Raw genomic sequence first — 26,525 nt, forward strand, 5'->3', positions numbered from 1 at the left:
ATAAATATTTGACTTTTGAAGAATCAACTTTGTACGCTTTAGTTGAATCAGAAGATTTGAAGGGATTAACTTTCATGAATCCAATTCAAGATGCTCAAGATTAGAGTCTTCAATGAAATTAAACTCAAAGCAGTCCGCGCCTCAAATAATTAACGTCAACTTACTTTTATGTATATGAATGTTTTTGTTCAGTGCCCTGACACGATTTCGGTTGTGACGGCACTACATACAGCAAATAAACTGAATTGAACTGAACTGAATTCATTTTAAACAAACTTTAAACTTTCAAATTAATTTCATTTTGATAATTTATTTGAGTCATTCAACTAAATCAGTATAAGTATAGCACTTTTCAAGCTCAAGATAACTCAAAATGCTTTACAAAGGCAACAAAACAAAAGATACAAAACTGGACAAAAATATGAAGAAGTTAAAAAAATTACAAAAACAGTTTTGATAAAATACAAAAAAAAAAAAAAAAGTTCCTTTTGTACATTGCCTAAGCAGTTAATAGAATCTAAAATTGTTGCATGAACAATGGAGCTACCAGTAACCTCAACAAAAATTACTTACTACCTACTGGTAATTTGGTTAATTAAACAAGTAAAAGAAAATTAGATCAACTAACCCAGTTAATCTACTTTAGTATGATTTAAGTTTATAAAAGTCTGCAGAGGCTAATTTAAGATGAACCTAAACTTAAACCTAAAACTTTTTAAGAGACTACAGAGAATAATTGAATTTTGCAAACTGATAAAAACACTGGATGACTCTTCACACTTTCTCCTTCACAGCTGACAAAGTGTACCCCCACATAAATCAAGTTGGAGGGGATTTTAATTCTCCCATCACTCCAGCTCGTATAACAGACAGGAAGGAAAGTGATCAGCATTTTAAAGGGCTCTGTGCAGGAGGAGTGGACTTCCTGTGATATGTCTCTTACCACAAGAGGAAAAGTAATTAAAAGTCCTGCCAAAGACTTACAAGGTTAGACTCTGAGAAGAAGTGATGAACTATCAAACACATAACAACTCCACAGGCATCATGATGCACTAAAATAAATCCTGCTGCACATATTCATTCTGATTCCCAAAACAATGGAACCATTAATGAGCATCATACACAAACCAAAAATATGTGGTTTAAAAAAAAAAAAAAAAAAAAATGAAAGACGCATGTAATCAGTGGAATACACTTTCACTTTGTGCCTACTTTAAATTCAACACACAGATTCAGACAAAGGTTTATTTTATTCCAAAAATATCATTCACCTAAGACCAAATGATTCCTTTCCATAAAACTGCAAACTTGTATTATAACACTGTTTATGAAGTAAAAAATAAAAAATAGTCACAATTTAAAGCTTGAGATAATGCTCCGATATGAGTTATAGTCATAAAATTATCCAGTTTTTGGTAATAAATGTGGCGTGAAGAAACGGTCTACTGACATGAACTCTGAATCTGAGGGTGTCCATTCAGTTCACCTCAAACTGCTTTCTTTAAACGTTACTTCTGACCTGGATGATGTCTGGTTGTTTCTTCAAGTTGATTGTCTTTGTATGGCCAGTCAACTATACTAATTTAAAATATTTTCTTTTATTCTTTTAAGAAATAAAAACATATTCACAAATGAAGTTTGTTTTATTTGATTTTGACGTGTGAACGTGAATAATGTTGAATATTTGAAATCATCATGAAATCATGTGAAATGCTCATTGGTGGGCACAGCTAACCATAAAGTTAGCTTCGCAAACCACTACAAATTTTAGCTTTGCTAACACTAAACCGCTAAACAGATAAAAAATTAGCAGAAGCTAATGCTACAGTGCTAACTTTTGTCATACACTGCTTTCATTGACAATGTAAGACCGTCTGTAATGTGACAACATTGTAAGTGAACACAACTCAAATAATTTACATCAACAACTCACACATTGATGCATTCAATGTGTGTCGGACGTTTCCCTCATGTCATTCATTATAATGAATTAACTCAATTTAGTAATCCTCTTTATGGTTATAAAACTAACTACAAAGTTGCTGTGCATCATCATCATTATTCTGTCAATAATAAATTTGGTTGTACTCAAGTGTGAAGAAATGTGTGAGAGAGTCACATCCCAGAGACAGTGTGAGTGCTGCAAAGCATGCTGGGTAGGAATTATGTGCGCAATGTTTCTGGCTATGATGTTGCTGAATGTGAAAATGGGGTTTTCGTGTTATTTTCATGTTCTGGTTGGATTTGGAATAAATGTTAAAGTGTCTGTTATTGGTTGTAAACTGACAACATGAGTCAGAGACTGTTTGAGGTATGTATGAGAAATAAAAAAGCACTGCTAGGTTGGTGACATCACTGGGAGGAACCCAACGTTGCTTATCTGCATGGCATAGGATGGATCTATTTAAATCACTATTCTCCTGTACAGAAGCTATTAGCTTTTATTTAAATCCTGCATAAAGTATTATCCACTAAACAAAAAGTTAGTTTTGCCATTAGTGGGTTAGTGGAACCATGCCCACCACTGGAAGCGGCATAATATGTTGTAACAAACTTTCTCTGTTCAGTTTTTCAGAAAATAAGAACTCTTTAAAAGACACCTGTGTAAGTATTTTTGAGCCAGAATCTGCTTATGTCAGAGGGGAGTCATAAAAGCTCAAAGATTGCCAAAACATTTCTGAGAGCTGATAGTTCAAACAAAGTCTCTTTGTGTGACACTTGCAGTTTGCTTTAGCCATCCTGATGTCTGTCTCGTTTATTAAGTTTAAATGTCTCAATTGTAAGTTTCTTGGCCACCTTGGAGTCCAGGTGGACACCATGCACAATGCTTTGTGGTCTTTAATCACTTGACCCAAGAACCATCTTGTGCCTGATCACCTTCAATTAGGACAGATGATACTTGGCATGTATCAAGCAGCCACCACAGCACGTACCTGCATGAAGCCGAGATGTGCCATAAAAGATCCACGTGCAGGCCAAAGCCTTGATCTCTCACAAGCTTTCTTTCAAGCAACTCCTTTGTCCTTGGACTTTCTCTAGAGGCTATGCCCCTCTTAGAAAGTTTATCACAGGTTTCTCAGGTTTTACCTTTGACACAAACCCAATAGGTCACATCGATTTCACTGACAAAGACCAAACGCTTCTCCAAATTGTTGATGTCACTTTTTTTTTTTCATTTACCCTTTATTTATACAGGTAGTCTCATTGAGCCACGAGAACTCATTTTCAAGAGAGACCTGTTTTGGGAGCAGATGGGTGTTAAGGGCCTTGCTCATGGGCCCAGAGTGGGGCGAATGAGGGTGGGGGCACATGTGTGTGCTTCACCTACCCCACCCACATTTTTGATGTTGTCGGTACCAGGGCGTGAGCCGGCGAACTTCCGATCACAGGCCCACCTTCTCTAGCCTCTGAGCCACCACTCCCCCTATTTTCATCACTCCCTAAATTATTTATCTCTCCAGCCAAAATGTCAGAGCCTCAAATAGTCTCCACCTGATCCTTGTTCTACCATTTTGGAATGGATGGATCAGGTGGTGAAACATGCCGACGCTCTCAAAAATGACGAAGAATGCAAACAATTGAGCAAGACTCTTCTTAAGTATAAATATAATCTTTTGTTGACTGGCTGTCGTCTGACCACAATTCATGCAGTGCAAATAGCATCACCCAACTTTGTATGACAGTACAAGATCCCACTGGCATCCTACAAACCAGTACAGGAAACAATTGAGAATCAGTTGGAAAAAAGGACATAATCCATTCTTGAAGCTGTACTTACTCTGCCCCCTTGTGGCCAGTTTTAAAACCCAATGGTGAATGGTGGCTCACCATTGACTATCGCAGGTTGAACCAACAGGTTTCCTTGTCAACATGACCTGTGACATGTTTAGAACAAGCACTACCCAAATTGAACAAAGCCAAATATTTTTCAACTCTTGACATTGCATCTAGATTCTGGACAATCCCAAAATATGAGGATGACCAACAAACTGGCTTTCACTTTCGCAAACCATCAGTACTGTACACCTTCTTTTGAGTAAGATAATCTGGTCACATTAAATAATATCTCTCAACCAAATTCCTAAGGAAACTATTTATCAAAAAGTTGAACATTGTTTAAATCAGTGTGCGTATAGAAGCCAAAAAGATTCCTGCTCAAAGAATCAATTTTTGCCTTTGATAAAATTATTAATAGATCACTGACTAATTATTGTATTTTTTTTAATTCAACCTTTATTTAGACAGATAAGTCACATTGAACCTAGAAGACTCATTTACAAGTGAGATCCGTTTAAACAGACAAAAAATAATGTTAATTAATGCTTAAGTACGTAATTATGGTACTTGACTACTTTTTCAAACTAGTTATTCTCCAAATTATTATATTTTATCATTTGTGTTATTCAGTTTTGTTTATTGTTAGTGGATTATTCTTCTTTTGAAATAAAATTTAAAAAGGCAAATTCAGTTTTCTCCTCATTCGATATGATATTGTGAAAATAATTCTCTGTAATTTCTAATTCATCTTCAGCTGCTGAGTCCCTCCCTTCCTCCCTGCCTCCCTGCGTGCCTGCAAATAAAAGTATACTGAGTGCAGAAAATCATCACCCTTGTTTGTGTGTGTGTCACTGGTGCCAATGTCCAGCTATCACTGTGTGAGAGGCGGGGTACACCCTGCACAGGTCGTAAGTCCATCACAAGGATCATCAATCCTTTTGTCTGATAAACCGAATTTTCCGGACAAATAAAATTCAAAGGACATAATAGCTATCTACAACAGGTTAGATGTTAATTGTTCATTATCATTCCACAGAACCTTATTTCAAAAGAACTGAGCTTGTGAAACCTCAAACTCTGAATGAAGACATCCCTCAATACACTTTTGCTTTGATCACCAAAACCACGAGAAACAAAATATTGATCAATTAAAGGTTTGTACATTGACTTGAACAGACAATGACAGCAAAATGAATAAACGTGAACACACATACAGACTGGTACTCGGGTAGAAACTCAGTCTGATTTGTGATGACTGATCACATTATCGAGGACTCTCAGAATCTTCAATGTCCTTCCTTCTTTGAAATGAGCTATAAAACGTCAGCACTTAATAAAACACAGCAAGTGGAGAAAAAAACAACAACATTCATCTAAACCCGGCATGAACATACATTCAAACAGTGACCTTTAAAATCTCATCAAAACTCCATTTCACTGCACAGATAAATTGAAAAAAGCTGCAAAACAAACCCACAAAATCAAGTATACTTGATTTATTTTGTGTACAAAGTTCCAGTTTATATCACAACTGATTTCAGGGATTTGCACAGAAAGTCAGAGGTTTAATACAAATCCAGTTAGTTCTGATATAAAAATAAAAAAATCATGTATAGGCATTTCTATAAAGACAATCCCCTTCAATCCAGTTTAATTTAGAGCGCATATTTCATTTAGTAGCAACTTTAAAACACCAGTATGTCAAAAGCAAATTGCATCAAATAACTGAATTAAAAATCTACCATCATAAGCATACATAGGGTAAAGTAAAACGTCTCCATTTAAATACAAAGAAATCTCTAGATCAGACTCAGAAAGGGAAACCATCTGCATCGACTAGCTCAGGTAAAAAAAAAATCAGATCTGCACATCAAAAACATTATGTTCTAACAAATATGCAACATATGGCAAATAAGACCAAGTTGCTGCAAGAGGACCAAAACCTCTACAAAAGAACCTGCACCTATAGTTGCAGATTAATGGTCTAGCTAAGTGTCTCAGCACTCCTTTAAGGAAATCATACCACCCACTGCCTTTCATGTCAGTTTTCATCTAAAATCAACTCATACTGAGATGAACCATTGTTGTCTACAGTTACAGCTAAAGTTTCAAGCTAAAACATGGTGCAATGTGCAGTCCTTGAAGGACATGTTGGAGGTAATGCTCAGATACCACTGCACTAATTACTATTATTTCATTTATGTAAAAATATCCGTTATTGCAAAATTTGGGATTCCTAAGGTCAGCTGATTGTTGCGGCCATCTTGAAATGGGTTGACTCTTAAACTTGATCAGTTTGGGAAGCTCATCTGATGCTTACTTTTTGAGGCTTTCATTAAAACAACATTTTGATAAAGCTGCAGACAAACGAATACATGCATGGTTCACATGGAGGCACACATGCACACACAGATGCAGGAAAGCATCTCTTGCTTTTGGCAGCGGGCTATATTTATAGTTTTCTGTAATATAAAGTACCATTATTACAAAATATATAGGAGAGTCTCACCATTGGCATCCCGATAGTAGGCATGAGTGACACTTCGGAAGCGTTCCTGTCCAGCTGTGTCCCAGATCTGCAGATACGAAGAAAATAATCACCTAATAAAGAAACACGTTTCTATTTTTGAAACAAGTCTCATGTTTGCTGGAGATTAATGAGAAAAAAAAAATAAACAGTCAATACTGATGAATGTTGCAAAAGCCTAAAAATACCAGTCTGCTGTCTTAAGCATTAAAAATGAGTTTCACTCTGAAATATATTAAAGCATAATATAGTCATTGTCTTAATGGATTCCCATAAATGCATCCAGCAGAGAGACAGAGAGAGTGCAGCATTGAAACTGTAATCATGCTTCAGGCAAATAAAGAATGGCAAAAAATAATTGACTTTTTTTTAGCTCCGTTTTGATCCATAACTCCTAAAACAAACCAACAAATAATTAAAAACAAAACTCCAGTCTCTTATTTTTACAGCTAATTGCCAGTATGATCCATCTGCTGATTGTTGCTTTGGCTGCAGCTTCCAGACGAGGTTGGAAACATCATTGGTATGCAGGTGCTTTTGTGTCCATCACACAAACAAGACATTAATCTTAATGTTTCATTTTTTTCTTTTCTCTTTTTTTTTTTAGCTCTCAAATCTGCTTATAACTTTTATTTTGTTGCCTTTACCTGGAGCTTCACCTTGACTCCATCAATGTTCAGGACTTTATTCTGAAAAATAAAGAAAAAAAAGGACAAAATAAATGAGATTAAATGACTTGCAGCAAACATAAACTTATGGTCAAGGAAAAATCAATTAAGGGTTGTTTTGGTTTGTGGTCAGGCACTTGTCTGAACAGCCTCTTCCCCTCAGCCTCTCATCCACCTGTCACACTGTTCTCTGCTGCCCTCTCCATCAGTATTGAATATCTTGCTTCTTTTCCCGTTTCGGCAAATGAACCCCCTCTCTGCTCTCCTTGTTTCCAGTCGCTTTCCTCTGCGTCGGTCTATTCCAACATCACACGTCAAAAAATCAAATTCAGATAAATTTAAGAGAATTTCCAGCACAGTTTGCCATCGAATTGTCAGAAATCTTAGACCATCATTACTCCTGCAGAAAGAAGCATCAATCTTTAACAGACCAGTGCTGCAAAGTCATTTTTAAAAACAGGCCAAATCATTACAAGCGCAAAACAAAAACGTATCAAAGATAGTCCTTGCAAATAGTGGCAGCTAAAAAAAACACAATAAAAAACAAACAACATACAGGCTGTATTGGATTTGAACCAGTTTGACATGACTGTCGGTGAGGAAGAGGGCCGGCATCGGAGGAGGGGGCGTGCCAAAGAAATCATCTTAGCACCAACATAACTGGTTTGTTCCACTTTGGAGTAAGCTGTTTGGGGAATAATCAGTTGTGTTGTGCGTTTCCTTGACTGATGAAGCCTTCTGGATGGAAGGTGAAATGTTTCAGTAAAAAAAGAAACTGTCCAGATGACCTGACTGAAAATTGTTGGATACAGGCTGTATTTTAACCGACTGGGCTTAAAACTTGAACCAAACCAAAAACAATGCACATACAGTTCTGAATAAGTATCAAAAAAGTATTACTGTAAAAAAAAAAAATATAATAATGGGTGTGCTCTGTTTGCATGTGTTAAAAAGCCTGCTTCGGCGATTTCAACAGGAGGTTGGCTTGAAACACAGTGAAGGCTACCTATGGGACAGATCTGGTTGGCAGGCCACAGACTGACAAAGTCCTCTGGACGGGGGACAAAATGTTTCTTCACTTAAAGAAACAGGTCCAGATGACATGATTTAACCATTTTTTGTTGTCATTTACCTGGAGGATTACGCTTACAAACATTTTTCTTCCCCTCTTTTTTTAAATTTTACTTCTCAGCATCAACTTTGCTTTTCTGTTCACCTGAGGAGCAGAGAAGCAAACTATCTTCAAAGCGTCCCGTTCTCTTTGTTTTGTATCAATCAGATGCTGCCGTGTTGTAGTGTTAGCAAGAAATGGCTCTCTGCTTCATGTGAAACCCACTTTGACTGACGTCATCATCAGTCTCTGTGCACAGGATGCGTCTCCACCATGATGGAAGACAAACAAAGCACATTAACAAAATAATTACTTGACTCAACGACAACTCATCTGCAATCATTTTACTGAGTCTGATGGTCCAGAATTTGGAGGAAAAGGTGATGCAACTCAAAATTTAAAATATGTGGAGATGTTCGAGCCAGCTAACAAGCAATGATAATGGCATGCAGTTGGTGAACAACTTGGATCCCTACAAAAGATGTGCACATACGGAAATGGACAAACAATTCAAATCAACAGCTGCTAATTTCCTATCACAACATAGTAAATGATCTGGTTTTACCAGAGCCTGTTTGTTCACTGGTGACAACTTCAAGGATAAAAGTTTACAGGCCTATAATTATTGTTTCACTGGCTGGATGCAGAAATCGGTCACACTGAGGAATGGTTACCACACCATAATAGGAAGGGCAAGCACCAAGTAAACAGACAAACTTCTAAAAAAGCAAGTTTTAAAAAACATTTTTACAAGAAACTTTTTTTTTCCCTAAAAATGTGCATATGAGTAATCAAAATGATTCAATTTCTGTACAGAATGAGACTTGTAGTAGAAGTTCCCTCAACCTCTTCATTTCCCATCCCATTCCTGGGATCTTCCTGAGACCAGCTGCTGACCTTCTAATTCCCCGGTTCCTGAGGAGAGAGACGATATTTAACCTCGACAAAAAGCTGCTGGTCTTCCAGCTGAGAACACCGACACAGATAGTCTCTGTTGACGTCTTCGGCTCATTTAAATCCCGGAGAATCACAAAGGGGGAAATGCCATCCATATTCATGGGGGCGAATTTAAGCTGCAAGCTGAGGAGTCTGATAGGAATCAGTCTCAAAAGACTACTTCCTTGTTGTTGTTGCTAAAAACAACCTAAAATGTGCTCAGAGGCTTCATAAATATTTAGTGACCCAGAAAAAGAGTCTTATGATCACATCACAGGAAGGTTTTCTGAGTGGCTGGTGCTGTCTGATTGCTTTGATAATGCTGAATATGTTAGGAAAAAAAACACTTTAAATCAGGCAGAACCTAATATAGCTGCATGGACTGGGTGTGTATTGAAAGATTGAACTGAGTCAGACAAAATCCATGTTTCTCAAGTCAGTTTGCTGTGGTGGGATTAGGAATTATAATATTGCACATTAAAGGGTGCTTAAAAAAAAAAAAAGACTTTTACTTCCATTTTACATCTCAAACTTTTTCAGCTCAAACATTTTACAGGCTAACACACAACTCCTCTGCGCTGAGATTTCAGAAAACAGCTCCACTTTCAGCTCACTTTCGTTTCCTGAGCTGCAGCAAACACCTTCCACACAGAGGAACGGCTTCAAATACAAAGTGCTCTGCTTATCAGCAACACGCTGTACGTTAGCCGTTTAATGCCTCACGTTTCTCCTAAAGGCACACGACCGGCAAGCTCAGAAGAGAATCACTCAAACAGCACTTCACAGGGATCATAAATTACAGATGTATGAGGAGCTTTCAGAGGAGCCCGTGAAGTGTGAGCACATAAAACATTAATGGCCGCAGCACGAGGCAACTCAGGAACATCATGTCCACAAAGAGCTTATATATGTGACAAATTAACAGCACTGAGAAGAATTGGGAGAAAGTGGCCACAGGGTGATATTTTCTGAATGACTTTGCTGCTGTGATGACATCTCCCCTACACCCGACACACAAGTCAAATCTAACCACTGGGGCAACAAAGAACAGAAGACGGACATTTACAGCTCTCCTCTGCAGTAAATTCGTTTCCAGATGTCAAATCATGCACGGACTGACTCCGTTAGGTACACACAGAAACATATTGCTCTGAAAGAGCCAGTCCTGTCTGTATGTTTCTGTATTGTGTCCTTTACTTGCTGAGTTTCAGTGTTTGAGATGCATTATAACCTGTTGCTGTTTAAATGAATGACGTCTCAGCCCACGTGCATCTATTTCAAGTTAAAACTTAAATGGATGCACATTTATTTTATCTTGATGCTATTTTTATAGGCATGTCATTTTCTTCAATGCGATTATAACGGGTGTGTGACATGCCCGAAATTGCTTGGCAATGAAATTTTGTTTTTTTACCGATTTCAAAAGCTTAAAGTTTGTAGTTGTAGAGTAGCTGTCAGAATCTTACAACAAACAATATTTGTAAATTGTTGTTTATAACCAGTATTCCATTATTATTTTAGCAGGTAGATACAAGATAATAGTAATCAATAAAAAGGTCTAGAATTTCCTGAATGAATACATATCATCCATCACCTTTAATACCAGAACTTTAGACCAGGGGCGATTCTAGAATCTGACCTTTAGGGGTGCTTAGCCCCCAGTGCTGACAATGGTTCTTGGCTTGAACAACATGATGGCCATTGGCATCAGAAGCATTCATAATGTGTGTGTGTGTGTGTGTGTGTGTGTGTGTGTGTGTGTGTGTGTGTGTGTGTGTGTGTGTGTGTGTGTGTGTGTGTGGGGTGGGGGGGTAAGGGACGTAAGGGACACACTGGTGGTGGTGAGGGAATCTGGGGGTCCTCCCCCAGAAAACTTTTGAATAAAGTAGATGTCATTTCCTGCACTTTGGTGTATTTTAACAGATTGTTAAACATCTATGTTTACCTACATAAGTTAACACTTGAGTTGATAACTATTTTAGAGCTTGGCACAACAAGAAGTAGCGTTAAGCTAGCAGTGTGCAATACAGACGTGCTAACTAAGATCCTAAAGCATAGCGCTCTGCTTTACATTACACATGAGGGCTATGTTCTGACAAAGGAAAGTATTGTATATTAAAAATATTATCAGTATCGGTTATCGGCCAAATAACTTTTAACATATCAGCATATGGCCACAGGGCTTGATCAATCTTTTACATTTTTACAGACCCACTGCTTTAGACTAAGATCATCTTAAGGTGAGAAATGACAGTTATGGCCATTTTCATCAAACCTTAAAATGTCATTAGGTGCAGTTAGGGATGCACAATATTGGATTTTTGGCTGATATCCGATATGCTGATATGTTAAAACTTATTTGGCCGATAACCGATACTGATAATATTTTTAATATACAATACTTTCCTTTGTCAGAACATAGCCCTCTTATTTAGGCTTATTTGCTACAAAAATTGTGTAACAGCCGTAAGAGCTGGTGACATATATTCAGTAACAGCCACATGCATAGCACTTTAACTTATATTAAATGCAAAGTGTTAAATGTTGTTTATGGCTTGCTACTCAGGTAAGGCTACGTCGGACAAATATCTCTGACTTGAGGACGATGTAGCAAGGCTCAACCTAGACCAAAAATATTTGGAATACAATGTAATCCAATATCCTCAAAGAAAAAAAAAAACCTTCCACACCGCCGACATTTTGACTTCTTCCTCTGCCATGATGAAATCAGGTAAGCGCCTGTGACGTCATCACGTTGTGCTGGCGTTGCAGGCATCCTTGTCACTGGGTTGTCATAAAAAACAATGTCTTTTATATCAGTGAGTTATTTTGATGGAATGACCGATGTCTGATATTTAACTTTAATGCCACTATTGGCCGATACCGATACCATGCCGATAATATTGTGCATCCCTATAGGTGCAATCTCATGTGACACAAAGACATCTTGTGTGATGCATCATCCATTGTTCTTAGAATAAATGTTGTGAATGATTTACTACCACCACACTTAATTTTAAATCAATGTCTGCAGAACTGACCAAGTTATATAACCATGTAGGCTAAGGTTGGTTAGTTGTGGCAGACATCTTGAACTGGGTTGACTCCAAAATTTAGCTGGTTGGACATTTATAGCCAATGATTACTTTTTAAGAGTTTCATTAAAATCCATCCTCTGGTTTATGAAATTTTTTTTGCCAATGCTAAAGACAGAAAACGATCATCCTTTCACTTTTGGTGACAGTCAATGACAAAACTTTTCCCTCTTGGGGGTCGCCACATCGAGTCATCCTCCTCAATCTCACTCTGTCCTCACTCCAACTACATCCATGTCCTTTCTAACTACATTCATATATCTCCTCTGTCGTTTTCCTGGTATATAAATTGTTAAAACCAAATTCAGGAAGCAATTAAAAAAGTGTGGGGGAGGGGTTGGGACGGGGGTGTTTAAGGCAGCAAGCTATGAATCTTGTACTCTTTAGAATTGTTACTGTAGAAGCGAGGACAGAGTTCCTATTTGTTTGTCTGTTGTCTTTTGGAAAAGACAAACTATTAAATAGTGCTATGAAGGGTGGGAGCAGTCCTCTGAAGGGGGGGGGGGGGGGGGGTGCTCTTCTGATCACTGAGCGGTTGTACTATTCAGATAAAGGAGATGGGGGGGTGTCATTGTGCCAATTATTTTGCTGGAGCGATTTATGATGCAGGAGAGTCTTGTTTTGTGTTTAATGGTGAACAGGTTGTACCAGAAGGAGATGTTAAAGATGAGGACTCATCCAGTGAGGGAACTGTAGAACAAAAATCAGCATATCTTCCCCGATTTCATCAAGTGGAGACTTTAGGTTTTTCATGTATACAGTTCCTGTGTGTTGTTGGGAAGACAAGCAGGTGTCTATTTCGGTCTCCAGATATATGAAAGCCTTAAAACCCTTCACACTGCAGTCAGCTTCACATCATCCAGTTAGATCATCTAAAAAAATATATATATTGGAAGTGCTCCTGGCTGTATCCAAACTGCTACATTTTTCGGTGGCTGCTGCTATTCGCACCATTAAATTCTAAGTAAACAACTATGTAATGTCAAATTGATGGAAGTGAAACCGTTTTTAAATTATCTCATGAACCACCATGAGAGTTTTTTCTTGTAGATTGGACTTTCAAGATGGCAGCAATCCATTTTAGTCTTGGCTGTGCTTTAGCTTCACAGCGGGTGGTATATTACTTGTTCATAACCTTTCCACAAAATGCCACATTTAAAAAAAAAAAAAAAAATTAAAATGGAAAATTCAACTTTTGTTTTCTTAAACATTCAAGTTTAAAATTATGTTAATATTTGGAATGACTAAATGTACTTGTTCAACAATAAAATTAGTTTCAAAAGCACCAAGAGCCTAAAAGATGAAGACATTCTTGTCTGTGCTGTGAAACTTTGTTTTATGAAGAATAGTTTCACACATATTAGTTATTTTCTTTGATTTAACTATTCTTCGACATGCAGTTATTAAAACATAATTGAACATTTTTCTTCACCTCTCCTGGAGAAGTTAAAGCTTGCTCAGCGTATTTTAAACTTTGAATATGATATGTTATGAACGCCTGAACCAAAGCGGACCAAATATGTTACTGGAGACACTGATAGTGCCACAAATCAGAGCAGATTCGCATATTAACCTGCAACACTGTGGCATTTACTCCATAGATTGGCTAAACTTACTGACACAGCATAGAATGAAGGAGGCTATAGATGAGGCAAATACATATTTTGCCAGTGTGTTGTACAGTTCTTTTAGAAGCTGAAACTCTTTCAAATCATATAAATATATGTCAGGTTTTGCTGGGCAATACATAAAATTACTGCTTTATTTTCTTTTTAAATACAGACATTCAACTTTGGATAAATGCCTTTAACCGTGCAGTCAGTGTACCGGAGAAAGCTTTCTTTGTTATCGATTTTCTTTCACTTGGGTGACAAGCGAGGTTGAAAACAGGCTAATTAAAAGAGCTTTGAGGGCTTTGGATTCCCAGTAGCACTGCTGCAAAAAACAGACTATTTTATTATTGCAGAAAAATGCAAGAAAATAAAAATTTGCACAATAAAAAAAAAGACAAGTGCAAAATCTCACATGCTGGAGGCTGTTCTGAGTGGCAGGTATACAGATTTACCTAGACAACTTTGACTATTTTTATTTTTTTACATCTGTCCATTTATCAGATTTGAGCCTCCGCTTTGTGTTTGATCTTCCACCTGTACAACTTGCAGCAAGTTGCTCACACCAACGCAGAAACTCACCGCGACTCCCCCAGGCAGTTCAATTCGCTCAGAGATTTGTGACCGTCCGATCGTTTCTCAACTGAGTGAAGAGAAAAGAAGCCTCAACTCTTTGGCTTTACTACCTCAGGATTTTACAGATACTGGAATGATAAAAAGAAAAAGCCCTAACAGCAAAACATTCTGCATGTCACTGTGTGTGTGTGTGATGTTGAATAAGCTTCTGTTGTTGAATCACACGATAGAACAAACAGTTTTTTTCCTCGACATTTTGCACAAGAGTGATGGAAATATATATATTTTTTATTTAGAATACACCAAGGTCATCACAAATTCTGTTCAGGTTTGTTGCAGTTGGGAGCCACACATCATGTGGTTTATTGTGTTTTTAAATGAAGCCATACCCATAATTTTGTTTAGTGCATGTCTGACGCTGTGCCAAATGACAAACAAACCTTAACTCATAGGCGACACATTGTTCATCAGCTGTAACACCACAGTTTTAAACTATCTTATGTAAAAATAAAATAAATAAAAAACTGAGTTGTAGCTTTTTGCTCAAATATCTAGAAAAAAAAAAACATGCTTGATATAATGCAATATCATGAGATACTGCAATGTAATAGAGCGCAGAGTGGTAATTTTTGTTTTCCAAGATCAATAAGCTGCGGCTGTCCTTTCGAATTGAACAGAATAACCATTAAATTGTTTGTAGATGCGCTTCTAATGAGTACTTTCTGAGAGTTTTATTAAAATTTGTCAACTGATTTATGAGATATTTAAACTACAAAATAAAAATGCAAATGCGTCATCACCTGATTTGAGATTTTCTGGTGGTGAGCAACAATAAATTTGTACGCGTTTTTAAATTTGTTTCAAACAGAAAATGATAAATTAAAAAATATATTGTGAAAAACCTCAGACTCTACTTTTTTCATATTTTTTTTTTTTTATTTACCATCTCTGTTCTACATGTTTTTGTTTGTGATGCTTCAATATTTGCAACATTCAACACCTCATCATTTTCATTCCATCATTAAACATTCATGGAGCTCCTCAGGGCTCACCTCTGCAGATTCCAGTGACCTTAAAGCAGCAGGTGGCAAAGCTGCTTGTCATTAATAACCAACACTTCCCTTGGCAATGTCAGTGCCATCCTAATACTTTTAATTTAGTACAGACAGCTCCATAAAAGTAAGGTTAAATGGCTCCAAGGTATGATTACATAAATCCCTGATTTAATGCATCCAACAGGTGCCTCTCTTGAAGAGTCTAATTCATTTGAATGCAATTCATTGTTAAACAACAAAAACATTAATGCCTCTTGCAGGCATGGTTGTTCTCAGAGCTTTAATTGCACCCACTCAGAAGAGGTAGGCTGGCAAATAAACTGGCAGGCTGGAAAGTAGATAATTGAGAAATCAGTCAGCCATCCATTCGGTGAATACATACAAAAAGACAATCAGTGAGGAGGAGATGGATGCTCAGTGACACTGACAGTGACATCAATTTCCAAAAGGGAGAAAAATTTTTCAGAGGGTGTCATTTTGCTGATTTATTTTCCTCTCTCTTTTTTCCCCTTTGGTTTTTTGCTGCACGTCTCCTGCTCTCACTGTTATTTTCTTCATTTTAACGTGCATAACAAATATTCCAGCAGCCACTCTGCAGGCTTACTGTGGCAGTTTGAGATTTAGATTTTGGAAGATTTTACATTTTAACAGATTTTATGAAAACAAAACAAAACAAAACAAAACAAAAAAAACTTACACTTTTTATCTCCCCCACACACACACACAAAAAGGTTCAGAGAAGCTTTAAACTAAATTACAACAAAACATATGCAAATGCACTTAAACAAAAGTGAGTGTAGTTTCCATCAGAGTCGCAGTAATGGTGGAATGAGTAACATCCACTTGTTGCATGAGTCACTCTCTCAAACCATCTGAGGATGAGAACCTCATGATCTGCAGAACAAAGCAATTTTCACCAATCAGAGACACTTCAGTGTAATAATCAGTGCACACATGTCAGCTACGATGCTACAGCCCTAAAAACAAGTTAAAAGCAGCCTACAGGTAAAGTTTGGGTGTATAATACACAGTGGTGGAGAAAGTACTCAAACACTGTACTTAAGTAAAAGTACAAATAAACAGAGAAAAATGTACTCTAGTAAAAGTAGAAGTACCACATTAACATTTTTACTTAAGTAAAAGTAAATAAGTATTTGCTTTTAAAATACTTAAAGTATTAAAAGTAAAATTACTTCCTGAATGTATTACATAATGCAATGGTCTACATATCTTTGTCTGCATATCATATGCATATTTTCTGTAATACATTAATAGTGTTGTGTCATTTTAATGAACAATTCTGCAGAAAATACATGTTTTTATTGAGTTTACTCTGTGACACAGTTCAAACTTGGACTTGTGATTCTCTGCGTCATAATTTCAGGGATGACCTGCAGAGTTAAATGTCATTAATCAAAATAAGAAAGAGGAATGATTATACCTTTGAAAGTTTGTATTTAACACAAAGCAAAACCAACGTTTCATTTTAACTGCCGTAAACACATTTAAGTAAAAGTTGTCTGTCTGAACAAAAGGAGCATTAGACACAACTAACAAAGGAATACGCTCTGATCAGTTCCACTGATATTTCAACTCCAGTTTGTCATAGACTCTAGTTAAAATATGTCTAGTTGACCTTGTAATGGGTCAATATTGAACAATATTTTAACTTCCTGACACCGTTTTTAAAACTTGGACCTGAGTGTTGAGCCATTTGGAGACATCTCTTGTCTCCTTTCCTAACATCCCATGAACTGACACATTTCAATATTGCAGCAAGAATTTCTTGTTCAAGTTCAGAGGAAGTTGGTTTTCAAAGATTTTTGAGTCCAGTCTGGCTCTTTTGTGATAGAGAATCTGTCCTGTTGTACGGAGCAGTCTTTTAATAAGGCCATGGGTGGTGCGTATCTTCTGGGTGACTCTCTTGCGGTGGAATCCATTTTGGGTGTGTTAGCGGTGCTGCAGGTGCACCCAGCTCAGTGACATATATACTAGAATATACGTCATTGGCCCAGCTCTTCTTGAAGGTGGGCCTAACGTTACCTGCCCACTTTACAGTGATTCAATGGACCAACTCCCCTCTCACCATTGGTTACTTTCAAAGTAACAAACAAATCAAAAAGCCGCAACATGAATGTAACTTGTAACGCAACGCATTATAGAAATGTAGTGTAGTAGAAAGTACAGATACTTGATGTAAAATGTAGTGGAGTAAAAGTGTAAAGTACCCACATTTAACTCTACTTAAGTAAAGTACAGATACATGAAAAATGTACTTAAGTACAGTAACGAAGTATTTGTAATTAGTTACATCCCACCACTGATAATACACACACACATAACCCTGAACACACAATCAGAGATGATGAAAGTAGTGAATGATTTCATAACTGTCCTTGTTTGTTCAATTTTAGAGTATTATCAGTGGGGATGAACTGACTCATGAGGCAATGGTACAAAGAACGAAGGCTCAGTCTTTGGATTTGTGCTAATTCTCCCATTTCAGTCAAATGGAATTAACAAAAATCTGGGAAAGTCACATTTTTTGTTCCATCTTCAACCTGAGTTTCAGCTGAGAAATAGATGAACAGGTGGAAAACCTCAGTTTTAAATCTGCTGCAACTGAAGTAAAAAAACAACAAAAAAACAAGCAGAGTAAAAAATAATGCAAAACATGTAATGACATCATTAGACGCCTAGCATGCTTTGAAGGAATGCATATCGCCCACCAGTGGTGGGCACAGATCTGCTAACCCACTAATAGTAGAGCTAACTTTCCATGTTGCGGATTAGCATTTTTGCAAACTTTGAATACTTTTTTGCGGAATTAGCTACGGCTAAATTTAAATCCAGTAAATTCAAGTCAACTATTCTTTTTAGTGAATTACACAGAGCTATGCTATGAGGAGCAAGACAAATCTGAGCACCACCTGTTGATGTCATCAATTTAGCAGTACTCTCCATCCCCTCATATCTACCACAAAAAGTCTCTGACTCATGCTGTCAGTTTACAGCCAATAACATACTTTAACATTAATGCCAAACCTAAAAAGGTTAAGTCATCTGGATGAATGGCCTGACTTCACCTCGTTAGTTTTTTTTTTAACCTGGATTATTGAACATGCATCAGGACATTAATGCCAAACCAGAACAGGAAAATAACATGAAAAAACAATTTTCACACTTAGAAACATCATAAACCGTCAGAAAGATTGCACAAATAATTCATACCCAGCATGCTTTGCAACACTCACACCGTCTCTGGGATGTCACTCTCACATTTTGTCCCACATCTTTACTTTAATACAAACAGATTTATTATTGAGAGAATATTGATGATAATGCACAGCAGCTTTGTAATTAGTTTATAAAAATCATAAGAAGGATTGCCAAAGTGAGTGAATTTGTTATAATAAACGACACAAGGGAGACATCTGGCACACGTTGAATGCAACCCTCTGCTTCAGCACAGCGGAGTTCTGCTCTGCCTCTTTGATTCCAGTGGAACAGATTAATTTCTGAAAGTTCACCTCTGAATGGGACATGGATGCTTTACTTGTGATTTATGAACCATTTTGAGTTGTGCTCACTTACAACGTTGTCACATTACAGACAGTCTTACAGCAGTGTATGGTAATTAGTGCTTTAGCATTAGTTTCTGATAATTCTTTTTAAAATCTGTTTAACAGTTTAGTGCTAGCAAAGCAAATTTTTAGTTAGCAAATTAGTGGTTAGAAAAGCAAACTTTTTGATTAACCGTGCCCACCACTGTCACCCATCACCTTTCATGCACAAGTTTTAGACTAAAATCATCTTTTTTTGGTTGAGAAATTATAAAGTTGTAGCGGTTTAGTCAAACCTTAAATATAACAATTACCTGCAGGCTCATGCAACATTGCAATGTTCAAGGATTCAATTAACAAAACTAGTTACTTCTAATCTACATCTACTACAACCAAACCAGATTTAAGCACAATATTTGTAACAATGTAACAAACCATTACAAGTTTTGGCTTAATCTGTAAAATTAGCTGTGTTTTAGCTGGTTTTGTGTTTTTCAGGTCAATTGTTTGTGGTGACCATCTGAAATTGGGCTGAGTACCCGAAACTTTAATTATGATACACAAATGAAATGCAACAATATCTTGATGATAATAATAAAAAGAAAATGTGTATGTGTTGTCATCATTGTTTGTTCCCTTACAATGGTGAAACTGGCTCTCTGCATTAACCAATACACCCCCATGTGGAGCGGTGGGCAGCAACTGGGGGCGCCCGGGGGGCAATTTGGGGATGGGGTGTCCTGCTCAGAGGCACCATGAGATGTGCAAAGACTGGGGATCGAGCCTGGGACTTTTGGGTCCCGAGTCGGCTGCCCTGCCTCTACACCATCTCGGCCCCGGAGATAAAAACTCTACCAAGAATCTGAAGCACCTGACAGGAGCACTTTCAAACTAGGAATCAATTTATCCGTTCGCAGAAAAGGCGCAAAATGACAAGTATTTTTCTAGGCTTTTACACAAGGAAAAAATTTGTTGGATGTGACACTAATCATAACTGATTGTGGTGAAACTCAACACATCAATATTTAGTTCATTTTAATTAAAACTAATAAAAGGTTTGATATTAAAAAGTTTGACAACAGAAACACAAAGCTTCATTTTAAGGGTCTAACAAAAAGCCTTTGTTTTGAAAACTAACAAGTTTGTGTTTTCTTCCCCATTTCGAAACAAAGCAATACTTCTCCCTGACATTTTGTAAAGAGCCTCTCAGTAAGTGGACACACCGCCTCCATCCTGAAACACACTGACTGGTAAACAGACGTTGTCAGCTCTCACAAACCTCTTGTGCCAGCAATGATGTAAGAGAGGTTGTTAACAGTGTCGCGCTACAGAGACGCATCACAAAAGCTGCCACCCTGAACCTGCAATGCTTCATTAACAGCTTCCACATCTGCTAAGCTTCGTTATCAATCTGTGTGCTTTCATTTTCTGGATGTGGACATGTCCGCTGCTTCGTGTGCTGCACAATGTGTGTGAATGATAAGAAAAGAATGGAAAATCAACACCACTAATTCACTTCAATACTTAACGCGGGTCAGAAAAAAAAAAGCCATCCCCATCACTTAGGTTAGGTAAAGCTTAATTTGTTTTCTACTTAACACATACTGTAAAGCGCTTCTAAAAATAAACTGACCGTTTAATATATTTGCAGTGGATTTCTCCTCTAAACTATAAACAGGGCTACTGACCACATATTGACAATTCAGTGTAACGATGTGACCTTCAAGCCTTTTTATTGGACACTGACCAAAACAGTAAAAAGCACTTGTGATGAATAACACAACACAGATTACTGGCTGAAGATTATGGAGGTCAGAGGTCAGACATAAAATCGATACCCACAGTTCTAGTTTCATATACAGTAGTCCCTCATTTATCACGGGGTTTAGGGGGTTTAGGGGACCAAAAACCATGAAGTAGGGATACAGTAGTCCAAGTCTCACTCCCAATCAACCTCCTTTGGTGTAAATAAACAATTGAAATTTAAATATAATATTTTACCTTCACCAAGCTGCTTCTGCTTATAGCAGAAATGTGTGGGTGGCAGAGAGCCACAGGTGGCAGAGAGGAGATCATGACAGGCTGCAGAGGGAGCTTCTCCCTGCACCTGTGGGCTGCACACAGGTGCAGCAGGTGCTAAATATTTTAAAATAATTTATTTTGAAAAAACAATCCATGCCGCTCAGGTGGCTCATCCATCAATCAGCCAACTGTGCATCATGCCCACTCTTACTTTGAAAAACTGCAAAAGAGCGAGTCCGCGAAAGTCGAACCGCGAGGTAATGAGGGACTACAGTCGTATCCATGAACAATTTCAAACACACAGATTCTTGCTTTAGTAAACATTAAAAATGTTTAAATAATTAAGAAAAAAAAGTTATATTTCAAAACATTAGTGCACGTTCTAGCTAGGGTGATGCTCAACTACTATCATACCAAGTTTTAGCTAAAAAAAAAAAAACTGTCAAATCTGCTGTTTGAGCTGTTTTTGTGTCAAGTCCTAAGGCTTGTGAGTTGTAGATGTCCACTCAGTGAATATTTCCTGTAAGTTTGCTTAAAATCTGCTCAGGGATTCATGAGATATTTTGGAGTACAAACAAACACATTCAGTGTAACAGTCTAAAACATTATTATTGTGGCTTTGCCTTCAGCACCGGGTGATAAAAACCGTCAAAGTGTTTTAAATGCATTTGTTTTAGAAAAGCATGTTCAAGAAAGGTTTAGTTTTTTTGTTAGTTGACAGAAAGACAAATCATCTGTCCTTCTTGACCTAATTATATTCCTAAAGACAAATAGCTTGTGTTGAGGTTTTCCACCTGTGTGTTTCTCCTGGGGCAAGCAGACCAAACAATTTCGCTACAGCCCCCTCAGTTACTCATACATTCTCGTTTCTTTCTCATCTCTTTGCTTTCTGAAGTGGCAAACAAATTCATTATTGCAGTCTTCGACTCTGTCTGCATAAAGAGACTAGACTTTTTTAAATCATTTTAAGAATTGCACAGTGATGGCCTCAGCCACACACTGGTAAAATCAGTCCACACACTAACCTCATTGGTTTATTTAGTTAGTTGAACATGTGTTACGGTGAAGTAATTGAATTGCTTTTGTTTGAGCCTAGCAGTGGTGTTGGGAACCACTCACATAAATGTATTAGCACTGTGTGGTTTTTAAAAATGTATCTTGTTATATTAATTATATGGGTTTTTTTTTGTTATAGTTGCCTGGTTTGGGGATTTGGCTGCTTCCTGGCTGGGAAAGGGGTGTGACCAAAGGCTGAGGACTTTGAAACACAATGCCAGAGCTCAGCAGAACCAACCAGGTGCTTATACCATACCATACCATACCATACCATACCATACCAATTTATTTATAAAGCACTTTAAACAGTGACAAAGCACACCAAAGTGCTGTACAGGGACAAACAGAACAAGCACACAGCAACAGATTACATAACAGGACACCAAAAACGTAGAAACCAACAAAAACGGTAATGGATAACAACAACAACCGCAACATGACCAACACAGTGTGATGCACACAGACTCAGCACAGATCACACAGTGCAGAAAGCCAGGGAATAAAAGTGTGTTTTTAAGCGAGATTTAAAAACTGTGAGGGAGGGGGCCTGTCTAACGAGCAGAGGTAACTCATTCCAAAGTCTTGGGCCTGCTACAGAGAAGGCCCTGTCACCCCTGCGCTTGAGACGGGTTCCTGGGACTGTTAGGAGCAACTGGTCTGCTGATCTGAGAGAACGTGGTGGGACATACGGCTGGAGCAGATCAGTAAGATAGGAGGGGGCAGAGCTGTTTAGTGATTTATAGACATACAAGAGTATTTTGAATTTGATTCGAAGGTGAACCGGAAGCCAGTGTAGGGAGGCCAAAACAGGAGTAATGTGCTCTCTTTTGCTTGTGCTGGTCAAAAACCGGGCTGCTGCATTTTGGACCAATTGGAGTCTAGCTATGGAGGTCTGACTGATACCAAAAAGGAGTAAGTTGCAATAGTCGAGCCTGGATGTAATGAATGCATGAATTACCGTCTCCAGGTTATTTTTGGACAATATGGGCTTCAGCTTAGACAGTCGCCTCAGCTGGAAAAAGCAGGATTTAACAATCATATTTACATGATTGTTGAGTTTCAGAGAAGGGTCAAGTATCACTCCTAGATTAGTGACTCTTTGTTTCACTAATGGTGACAGAACGGATAGGTTGATGCAGTGGTTGGTGATTGTGTCATTGGGAGGAAACAGCATAACTTCAGATTTCTTCTCGTTGAAACTCAAGAAATTTAAAGCCATCCAATCTCTGATGTCAGCCAGGCAGTCCAGTAACAGTTGAATAGAGCGAGTACCGTTGAGTCTGAGGGGGAAGTAGATTTGGCAGTCGTCGGCGTAGAAATGAAAAGGTATGTTATGTTTCCTGAAAATAGCACCTAGTGGCAGCAGGTATAAAGAAAATAAAAGAGGACCAAGGATGGAACCTTGCGGTACCCCCCATTTAAGCGCTGCCGAGGCTGAACTAAAATCTTTGATGGAGACACAAAAGGACCTGTCAGCGAGGTAAGATCTAAACCATTCGAGGGCTGACCCAGTGATGCCCACCCACTGCTCTAACCTCGCAATGAGGATCTCGTGGTCGATTGTATCAAAGGCAGATGTGAGGTCCAGTAAGAGAAGGAGCACAGAATCACCAGCGTCTGTGAATAGGAGAATGTCGTTAACAACCTTGAGAAGAGCAGTTTCAGTGCTGTGGAGAGGTTTAAAGCCAGACTGGAATAGCTCTAAGATGGCATTATCCTCTAGAAAGCATTTCAGCTGGGACTCCACTATTTTTTCCAGTAGTTTAGCGACAAAAGGGAGTCTGGAGACAGGCCGGAAGTTGGACATGACTGAGGGGTCAAGGCTAGGTTTTTTCAGGAGAGGTTGGACAGCAGCATGTTTAAAAGTTATTGGCACCACACCTGAGGCTAAGCTGCTGTTCACAATGCCAAGAACAGGAGGGCCCAGAACAGGAAGAAGCTCCTTGAGGAGTCGAGGGGGGACAACGTCAAAAGGGGAGCCAGATGGCTTCATGCCACACATGACCTGCTCCAGGGAAGACAGAGAGATGGGCTCGAAGTGGTCAAGAACAGCAACACAATGAGATGGGATGGACGGATCATGAGCAGGTGGAGAAATGAGTGCCCGGGTGTTTGCAACTTTTTCAGAAAAGAAATTGAGGAAGTTTTCACACAGCTCAGTTGAGGCTTCTAGAGGTGAAGGTTCACTGAGGTGTAGAACTGAGTTCAGGGTGGAAAAAAGGGCTCCGGGGTTGTGGGAGTTTGAGGCAATTATTGCAGAAAAGAACTTCGATTTGGCGGCTTTAACTGCCTTCTGATAATGACGCCAACTCTCCTTTAGGATGTGAAAAGAAACCTGCAGCCTGTCTTTCCTCCACCTGCGTTCTGCTCTCCTACACTGCTGTCTGACGGCTTGAGTGACGTCATTGTAGTGGTCACGTAGGTACGTGCCACTAGTTGTAGTATGACAATATATGAGATATATGCATACAATATTCATGAGTTCCTCATCTTTCTGACTGTGTAATGTCGTGCATTGAATTTAACAGAAATGTAACGAGAGACGTCATTTATCTTTGACCCATCAAAATGAATGCGGTCATTTATTTTCAGAATCAAAGTTTAACATCAAACATTTACATTAATTTGGCAAAATATGAAAATAATAACAGACAAGTTTCACAGAAAAGGGACATCGATCACTCGGCGGTGAACGAGGACTTTGCTTCAGATATTCCTAAGATATCTGTATTGATTTTATAAGAGAGAGGAGAGTTTTAAGATGAAATGGAGATTTATCTTACAGAGAAATATGCGAGGGAATTAATCTGTTTGACCAGAAATTGCACGCTCCATCAGATATCAGCTTGCCCACGGTACACTTGGTCGAAAATAGAACCATCTACCTTGATGATGAACTCAGCGTCGGCGTAGGTTCCTTTCTGACTCTTTTCAGCGTCTCCGTGAGAACTACCAAACCCTCAGAGAGTCGTACGTGGTTTTCAAACAGAAATTATAATCCCAAAACGTCTCTGGATCATCCTGAATGCGTTTGCACCCAAGAATTCTGAACTCCTTTCATTCTTCAGAACTTCTCAGACTCTTAATTGTCAGCAACTCTGTAGTTCTTCATCTCCTCAGGCTCTCCAGCTTCTGGAATTCTCTGGAATTCTCCTGAATTCTCCTGAATTCTAACATGAACTGGGAAGTTGCCACATTTTAAATGGGTTGACTTCCGGGTTCACTTGAGAGCTTTCTGATTCGTGGATGGACCAGAAAGAGGTGTGTTTTTGTGACGTAAGATGTTATCTAAGCCAAGGTCAGAGAATGAGATTGTTCAACAACTGACAGAGAGATTATTGCAGAAAAGCAGACTTCGTGGAGTCAACTCTTCTGTATCTTCTGTGGTGATTAAACATGACATTTTCTTCTCAGTAAACATTTTAGTTGACCAAGACTCGACCTTTCACATACTTACACAACTTGGCTCATTTCAGACAGAAAATCAAGAAATGCATATTAACCTGATTTCTTCTTTGAATGAGGAATAAAAGTCATTACTTACTGTTTATGTAAAATAAAAATGAGTAGTTCTCTTCAACCTGTAAACATTGAGTGAACTAACACAATTTGATTATCAAACATTTGTAAACAGTGATGATCATAGAGAATTGTCTTTTCTGCTTGATTAATTCAAGAAAGAAAGTCACCAGATGGCTCAGACTGTATTCAGATCAATGAAATAACAGTCCCTGTCCATCTGATAGATTTGGGGTCATCAGGGTCAGATCAGGGTCAGATCAGGTTCACTACATCATTAAGCCATGGTTCTGATAAAAGTTTTGTTTTCCTGGTTTTAACAGGGGCAACACGGTCCAGAATATTTAAGCAAACAGAGTTAAGCTGAGAGGTTAGCTCCTCGGTGGAGAGGAGCTAACCTCTTTTGCAAACACCCTCTTTTGCTTATCAGCAAAGTGGGTGTTTTAGGTTTAGTTAGATCATTGGGTCCTCAGTTAGTATTGGTGTTTAGTTCCGTCTACCCTGTTAGGTGTAAATTGTCTGACCAAGTCAAAGTTACCCAACAATGTTCAAGTCAGGTCATCTGGACGGTTTCTTTCGTTTGTTGTGATGTTTGATGAAGTTCTTTGGCATCCAAAGGACTTCATCAATGACCTGACTGAACATTGTTGGATTTTTTTACCTGGATTATAGAGAATGAATTTTAAGTTAACCTTCTGTGTCTTTAGGGGAGGTCAGTTTTGGTTAGTTAAAGGCGTGTACATCTTGTTGCTCAGTTAATATTTTGTAAATCATTTTGTGAGTAGAGTAATGTTCAGTTGACTTCTTGTAGACCCATTAACTGCATTTTGAACTTTGTCACTTTTGAGTCTTTTTGTGGGATAATAACTCACTTGGAAGACATTTTTCCTGTTCTCTCAAAAGCTGGTTTAGAGTATTTAGATGGAAGAGCAGACATCATCTCTCTGCATCTCCAGAAATGTTGAGTGAATATTCAGCACATGCCTGATTCATATCTCCCACTCCTGCAT

General features: G+C 38.2%; 2 protein-coding genes across 2 annotated transcripts in view; one reads left to right on the forward strand and one right to left on the reverse strand.

Annotated features, from left to right (window-relative positions):
* LOC119421674 (ras-related protein Rab-26-like) overlaps window positions 1-26,525 on the reverse strand; it is a 156,412-nt gene that overhangs the window by 120,041 nt on the left and 9,846 nt on the right. The window contains exons 3-4 of the mRNA XM_037689022.1: window positions 6,952-6,993; window positions 6,287-6,353 (exon numbers count right to left, since the gene is read on the reverse strand). Of these exons, the coding sequence (XP_037544950.1) occupies window positions 6,287-6,353; window positions 6,952-6,993 (109 nt within the window). The remainder of the gene's footprint in view (window positions 1-6,286; window positions 6,354-6,951; window positions 6,994-26,525) is intronic.
* Window positions 1-26,525, forward strand: part of cant1a (calcium activated nucleotidase 1a) — an 865,245-nt gene that overhangs the window by 57,715 nt on the left and 781,005 nt on the right. The gene's annotated exons all lie outside the window — the stretch shown is intronic.

This window comes from Nematolebias whitei, chromosome 15 (genome assembly GCF_014905685.2).
Source record: "Nematolebias whitei isolate Nwh7 chromosome 15, NemWhi1, whole genome shotgun sequence".
Classification (NCBI taxonomy): domain Eukaryota; kingdom Metazoa; phylum Chordata; class Actinopteri; order Cyprinodontiformes; family Rivulidae; genus Nematolebias; species Nematolebias whitei.